The 7,310-nt window shown below is 40.3% G+C and overlaps 1 protein-coding gene across 13 annotated transcripts in view; it reads left to right on the forward strand.

The window, feature by feature from the left end:
• The window catches only part of dysf (dysferlin, limb girdle muscular dystrophy 2B (autosomal recessive)), an 84,423-nt gene that overhangs the window by 73,706 nt on the left and 3,407 nt on the right, over positions 1-7,310 (forward strand). For all 13 annotated transcript variants that reach the window (XM_032499361.1, XM_032499363.1, XM_032499367.1 and 10 more), the window contains 3 exons: positions 416-511; positions 665-806; positions 4,658-4,757. In XM_032499361.1, the coding sequence (XP_032355252.1) occupies positions 416-511; positions 665-806; positions 4,658-4,757 (338 nt within the window). The remainder of the gene's footprint in view (positions 1-415; positions 512-664; positions 807-4,657; positions 4,758-7,310) is intronic.

A 7,310-nucleotide genomic window follows, 5' to 3' on the forward strand; every position in this document is an offset into this window, starting at 1 on the left:
GCAGAGATCTGAGGACCAGGTACCCATAGTCCTCAGAAATCCATCGAGTTTTGAATGCAAAGAAACACAAAGAAAGCAGAAGGTGACGGACATCTGGCCGAAAAAAGGGACATCCAGCGGAATTTTCCGGCGGCAACGGAGCAATCCCAGAATGGGAACAATTTGGATATAGACTAGATAGTCAGTGAATCATTCAGTTCATCAGTTCTATCAAGGAGTTAGTTACCTGGGATCAATACGTAAGTTATTAAATCAGTCAGTCAACCAATTGGTAAATTAGCCAGGCTTTTAAAATCCATCCATTAAACGGTCAGCCAACTATTCATCTATTCATCTTCTCAGTCACGTAAAACAATGACTCAATGACACAATGAAGACACCAATAAATGCATGGACCGTTCTGGTTCTCGCTCAGGTTCTTCCTGCGTTGCATCATCTGGAACACCAGCGACGTCCTCCTGGACGACGTCAGCGTCAGCGGGGAGAAAATGAGTGACATCTACGTTAAAGGGTACACGAATCACGAAGGCCTCTGCCTCTTCTGTTTATGTTCATGTAGTTTGGTTTTCTTTAAAAAAATACCGTATTAATCATCTCATTGTAATTATCAAATACAAAAACTAAATTAACATGAGCATCATGTGTTTGATTGTGAAACTCTCAGCTGGCTCGACGGACACGAACACAACAAGCAGAAGACCGACGTCCACTACCGCTCTCTGGGCGGAGAGGGAAACTTCAACTACAGATTCCTGTTTCCTTTCCACTATTTACCTGCAGAACAACTCTGTGCCGTCGACAGGAAGGTACGTTTGTCATCTGCCATTTGTATATATATATATATATATATATATATATATATATATATATGAATGAATGAATGAATGAATTGTTTTTATTTTCGTGTCAGGCTGCTTACACAGCCCACCCATTATAAGAGTAACACTTTCCTAGAGCTGACACAGAGCAAAATATGTACATTAAGAGTAGAAGTATAACATTCACAATTCAAAGTAAATACAAGTAGGGTACTAACATAAAGCTAACATTTCAACATGAAGCACTTTCGAACCAGAGTAAGTTATAGTTAAAGTGAGGGCTGCACAATATCATTTTATTTTATTTTTATTTTTTTATCGCCATCACAATATAAACTGCCACAACAAACACATCGAAAAAAGGCTGCTACATGTCGCAAAAGACTCAGAGATTTTCTGTGTCACTCGGCAACCATTGAAAATGAGGGAGTCACTCAATGGGCCCAGAGTTTTAAATATATATATATATATAGTGAAATTAGTCAGAGATGTCAGAGGGATGTCAGAGTTTTAAGCTGGGCTTTTATTGTGAAGGGTGGACACGGAAGAGCCCCTAACCTATTGCTCGGTTGTTTAGTTTAATTTAAAGTTTAATAATATCCAATATCCAATGCTCTCCAGAATGCTCTAAATTCCAAACCCCAAGTTCATTGAGTACCCAGGAAACCAAGTGTGAAGTAGATTGGATGAATGGTTCATGAGATTTTTCAAAGATAGACACACACACACACACACACACACACCTGGTTGAAATCAGTTATTTGATGAATTGCATCAATAAATGAAGCAGGAGTTCCCCTCAATAATTTACAGTGGACCTCAATTAACAAAAATAATGCAGTGACATTTTGACGAGGAAGAGGAGTGAGCTCGATGTTGTTGAGACTCAACAGAGACATGTAGCGAAGAGCTAAAATAACTTCAAACTTAATACTGGAATAACATCATGGCTGTCATTTGCTTTCCTTGGCGTGAAAACGAGCCCCTTTAGCCGTCCGCAGCCGACATGTTTTACGACAGCGTTCGCTCGCTCGTAGCTGCATCCTCAATCAGCGAGAAGACGAGGAGACGAGAGGGAGCTTTGAATAAAACACTGCTGGGTGGAGAGCTTTCGTTCCAAAACAGAGCTGGAGCCAGAAACTGAGTTTAGTGAAGTCAGAAAGCTCAGCGGTCGGTGATATAAGCACCACTGAGTCACAGGGTCTGATCAACACTTGCACTTTCAGCTCGATTAGTTCAGCTCAGAAAACCTTGAGTGGGCTTTCCTCAGAACTCTGTGGAAGAGTATCTGGGCCACAGGTGAAATAAAGGTATTTAAGTTCTGAGTTTAAAGTCACAATACAAAAAAAAAATGTCAGAATTCAGACTTTTTTTGAATCCAAATTCTGATGCTCTCAGAATTCAGACTTTAAACTCAGACTCACACGTGACCCTAATCCTCTTCCGTAGACTTTTCTACAGATTTACAAAATGTGTGTAATGTCCGGCATCTTATTTATACTACTGTTGATCATAGGAGCATTGAAGTTGAACAAACAGGAAGTAGGCTGTATGCAAAAATAAAAGTCCTTATTTCTCAAAGGAATAACATAAAAGCTCCTTTTTAAAATTATAAATAAAAAATGTCAGTCTGCAAATATTTTCAGAAAACATTCTCACATTTACGAACTAGTTTTAAAGTCACGTTTATAATTGTTATTTATGTTGACTTGTAAGATGTAGCTGCTAGGATTGAGCCAAACATACTTTATTACACGACCATCAACCACACGCCAGTAATAGCTTGAAATAAAAAATGTGCGACAACATACATCTGTAAGCCTAACAAAATTATTTTCCTCTAATCTGTAGTTTTTCTTATTAAAACGTATGTAATAAAACAATATGTTATTTAGCGTTGGCAATACTTGAACGTAATAGAGCTTAATTTAGGGGTAAAGGGTGAAAGAGGGTGAAAGAGGGATGGGGAAACGATGACTCTGTGCTGTACTTAGCAGTCTGGCAACAAAAAGGAAGTTGATTGATGTTGTTAGATATTGTAGAGAACACACACACACACTCGTATATTGCGTCCCAGCCCTGCTTTTGACAGCTGTGGATTGATAACTTTATGTACTTGGACAGAGTTTGTGGATATAGTGAGCCACACACACACACACGCACTGACCTGCGTACATGCTTTAGCAGCCCCGCACACACAAACTCAGGGTGTAGTGTGTTTACTCCCAGTGTTTGCGAGTGTTGTTATGAAGCGTGAGAGCATGATGTGAATTTAGACTTCTGATTTAGAGAGTGAGTGTGAAGTCATTACGCAGGCAGCAGAGAGGAGTCATTTCAACATACAGACAGATACAGGGAGCACATCGGATGTATCGTTCAGTAAAATACTACACGGTTTTTGTGTGTCCGCCCTGCTAAAAGTCAGCGCAGACATTTTGAGTTTAATATTCAACTCACAGGAAAAAAAAAAGAGAGTCCTGGTCCTCTGAGGAAAAAGTCAGGAGGACAACACGGCGTTTAAATCATAAAAAAATATGTAGCGTGCTCAAGAGTCTTTCGTGTGTGTCTCAATTTATTTCTCACCTGAAACCTCAAATCTTTCCAACTATGGAGCCTGGACTGATCAGTCAAAGAACGTGCACTAAGTCAAACTGTATGTTAATCAGAGAATCACAACATTATGCATGTTTACCCTTTGGATTTTAAGTAATTTTGTATTTCTAAATAATTGATATTGTGGAAAATAGGACTTGTTACATAAAGATAAACTTGTCTATTAATCAAAAGCCCTTCACAGCTCCACAGTTTATATTATCCAGGATCAGATCAGGAGATTTTAAAGAGATTTTAGACCCCTGACTCTAACAAAGAGCCAGTTGAGGTGGTATTGGTGGTCTGATTTGGATGTCTCCTGGACACCTGCTGTCACTACGACCCTAGTGATGAGTGTAAATCAAGATGGATATTCCCACTCCTGCTAATTGAGACACTGTGGATTCCCCAAATGGATTCAGGACAGGAAATCAGCATGTGGGAAATTACTCATCACTCATTGAAAACTTTTCCAGGCTTCCACTGTGTGAAGTGCAGCCTGAGTAATGTTACTTCATGTTGGCTTTATGTTGCAATCAATGGTTCAAAACCAATTGCCCTTTGGGGACATATAAAGTAAGAAAATCTCCTCGCCGAGGACTTTTAGGAAAGGTTAAAGGGACGTGTTGACATTTACTGCGAATCACATAGGGCCAATTTGATTTCAGGTGTGAAAAGCCTTTTGTTTTATTTTTTTTATCCACATAACAACAGCCAAGGTGTCACACGCATAGCTAAAAAGGACGACTGAGGGAATGGAATGAGACATGGAGGAATCTGTGTGTGTGCAGCAGCTGCACAGTGAAGCCCATTAGTACAAAGGTGAGACAGGATCAGATACTGTCTGGCAGTTTAGTGTGGATTTACCAGAGGTGATAAGAGGTCTAACACACACACACACACACACACACACACACACACACACACACAGAAACGAATGTGTGTGTGCAGATAGAAAGTGTCCCCGTGTGGAAGTGGGGATGTAGTGAGAGATGTGTCGATGGAGTGCTGCTCCAAAGTGAAAGGAGCCTCCCAACATGTCCGAGCGTCTCTCTCTTCTGTCTCATCATCCAACTCTGTTTTACTACGATTTCTAAAAGTATAGAGAATGATTTATTATAAATGTAACAATAGAAGAGTTTGGCTATATCACCCAGCCCTAATATTTAGTAAATATACATCACAGAAAGACAAGCGATGTTAGAAAATGGTATTCTTTCTCTCTCATTTTCCCTCTGTGTGTGCAGGAACATTTCTGGAGTCTGGATAAAGCTGAGACTAAACTGGCCCCTAAACTCACCATCCAGATCTGGGACAATGACAAGTTCTCCTTTGACGACTACCTCGGTAAAACACTGGGCTCTAAGTGTGTGTGTGTGTGTGTGTGTGTGTGTGTGTGTGTGTGTGTGTGTGTGTGTGTGTGTGTGTGTGTGTTTCCCTTGGTTATCGATTAGGAGATGAGGTTTTTAGTGTTGCCTTTTCATTTTCTTTCAACCTTTATTAAGTTTGCCTTTAAACACAACAGAGAACATTTCTCTTTAGATTTAAATGCTGCTTTTCATGATACATTAATAGGACTGATACATTTATTTAGTGACAATATTTCCCAGGAAAATATCTTTGACATCAACATTGTTGGTTCTTTTTGGATCAAACTGGGAACCATCCAGTTAAATCTGGATAACGCGCTGCGGAGGAGAATCTGGCTTTTCCACACATCTTTCTGGGATGGGAGAAAAATGTCTTTAACCCTCGTGTTGTCTTCCCGCCGACATGCAATTTTTTCAAAATTTCAAATGAAAAATCTTTTGTTTTGGTTGTCTTTTTTTAAACCCTTTTGTGTCTTTCCCCCTAAGTTTTTGTCACTTTTTCAACATCTGTCGACTTTTGAGCCTGAGCCTTTTGAATTTTTTTTTTCCAGATCTTTAAAGATTTGTCACTTTTTTGACATTTTTGTCACTTTGTACGGCATTTTTCCATTTTTCCATTTGTTCACATTTTAGTCACTTTTATTGACATTTATCTTTTTTGACATTTTATTTTATTTTATTTTACATTTGTCACACACAAGTTCTTTCATCAATTTTTTTTCTTCTTCAAATGCTATAAAATTGACAAAAAACACCCAACTTGTGAGAAACGTTGAAGGGAACAATCCACGTTACTTTTTTGGACAATTGGTTACCCAAATTTCTGATATAGAAACCTTTTGAAAAGGGGTCAAATTGGACCCGAAGACAACAGGAGGGTTAAACCAATCAAAAGTTGTTTTAGTCATGCAGCAGAAAACTCGGCAACAGACCAATCCCAGAAGTGGAACGTCGTGTATAAAGACTAGATCTTAGCTATCAGGATGTTTCTGACGTCCAAGTTAAACTTGAGTTAAAGGCTTACTGGAAACCGATCCATATTTCCCAGATTACTGCTTATTAAAGTAAATCAGAAACACACATACACATCTTTTAGTTTCAGTACAAATACAGTTAATTCATCTTTAGGCGGTAAATCCATCCAGGGAACCACATGTGCGTTGTGGCTACAGACAAACTACTGCGATAACATTTATCTTTAGAATTAACGCCCTTCCATTTCCACTGTGTTGGCACATTTCACAGAGAGGCAGGGCCCATTTTATTTTCATTTTCAAGCTGTCAAAATTCTGCCTTTCCTTCACCCCTGACGCTGCCCCCAGCCCCGTCCCTTGGAATAACTTGCCGCCGTGCCTCTCCTATTTCACTCCCCTCTGTATTATTTCACCTTCGCCAAAGAAGGAATGATGACGCTCTGTGGACCGAGTGTCCGTCTGCGGTGCGAGAGGAGGAGGAAGATGAGGAATCCAGATCTGTTCCCGTCCGTCACCGTCTCACTCCGATGCAGCGGGGTTTTTTTTCTCGCTTGACTTTATTCACCTCGTACAGTCTGCGGGTGTGTGGCCACCTCAAAGCATTTCTTCCATTCCTTCCTGTCTCCAGCTCGTCAGCTCGGACCGCTGACTGTTAATCTTCCTGCATGGTTTTGAGGGTCCGACACGAGCCATTTTCCTAATGCCGCACTGTCAAACTGCAGCTAGCTGTGGAAAAACACTTCCAGTGGACATCTAGTCTCTCTTCAGCCGTCCATCTGCCCACACTCCCTCCATACTTAACGTCAGTGATGATCAGAACGCTACTGACTACCTTTTACCACAGGATCATCTGTATTTCACTCAGAACACACCCAGCAGTTAGTTATTAAGAAAAGCTGGCAAGACGGAGAGTGAACACAGCTGGTTTATACAGATCTGTGTTTCCCAAAAGCATCTCAAGGCTAATATCATAATAATTCATCTTTCAAACCTCCTCTAGCTTAAAGGGCCCACATTATGAAAAAAACACTTTTTCTGGTATTTGGGGTTTTATTTTGTGTCTCTGGTGCTTCCACACACATACACACTTGGAAAAAACCATGCTGTTTTGAGTGAGATACGGTTTCTGAATGTTCTCTGTCTTCAGTCTCTGGGTGAGCTGTTCAAAATCTGCACGGCTTTCTACGTCTCTAGCCGAGATGCGGTGGCTAACCGTAGTGCATGCTAGCGCTAGCATGCTAGCTCGTTCTCATTGGAAAAACACTGCTATAACACACACTAGTTCACCACAATCTCCCAACTAATCCGGCCTTGTACTGACCAAAGTTGGAGAAAGAGTTATCTGGCTGATGGGATCTTACCTAGCTACTGTGCATGTGTGACTCCCAACAAAGATAGTAAAGAAGTGAGATGTCTCACTCTGTAGATAAAACTGAGAACTAAACACACAGGGTGAAAACAGAATCTACAACAATGTGCGGTACAACAAAAATATGGTGTTTTTTGAACATGAAACCATGAAAATCTATTCTGGTACAACCTCAAAATACAATTAT

The sequence above is a fragment of the Etheostoma spectabile genome, chromosome 19 (genome assembly GCF_008692095.1).
Source record: "Etheostoma spectabile isolate EspeVRDwgs_2016 chromosome 19, UIUC_Espe_1.0, whole genome shotgun sequence".
Classification (NCBI taxonomy): domain Eukaryota; kingdom Metazoa; phylum Chordata; class Actinopteri; order Perciformes; family Percidae; genus Etheostoma; species Etheostoma spectabile.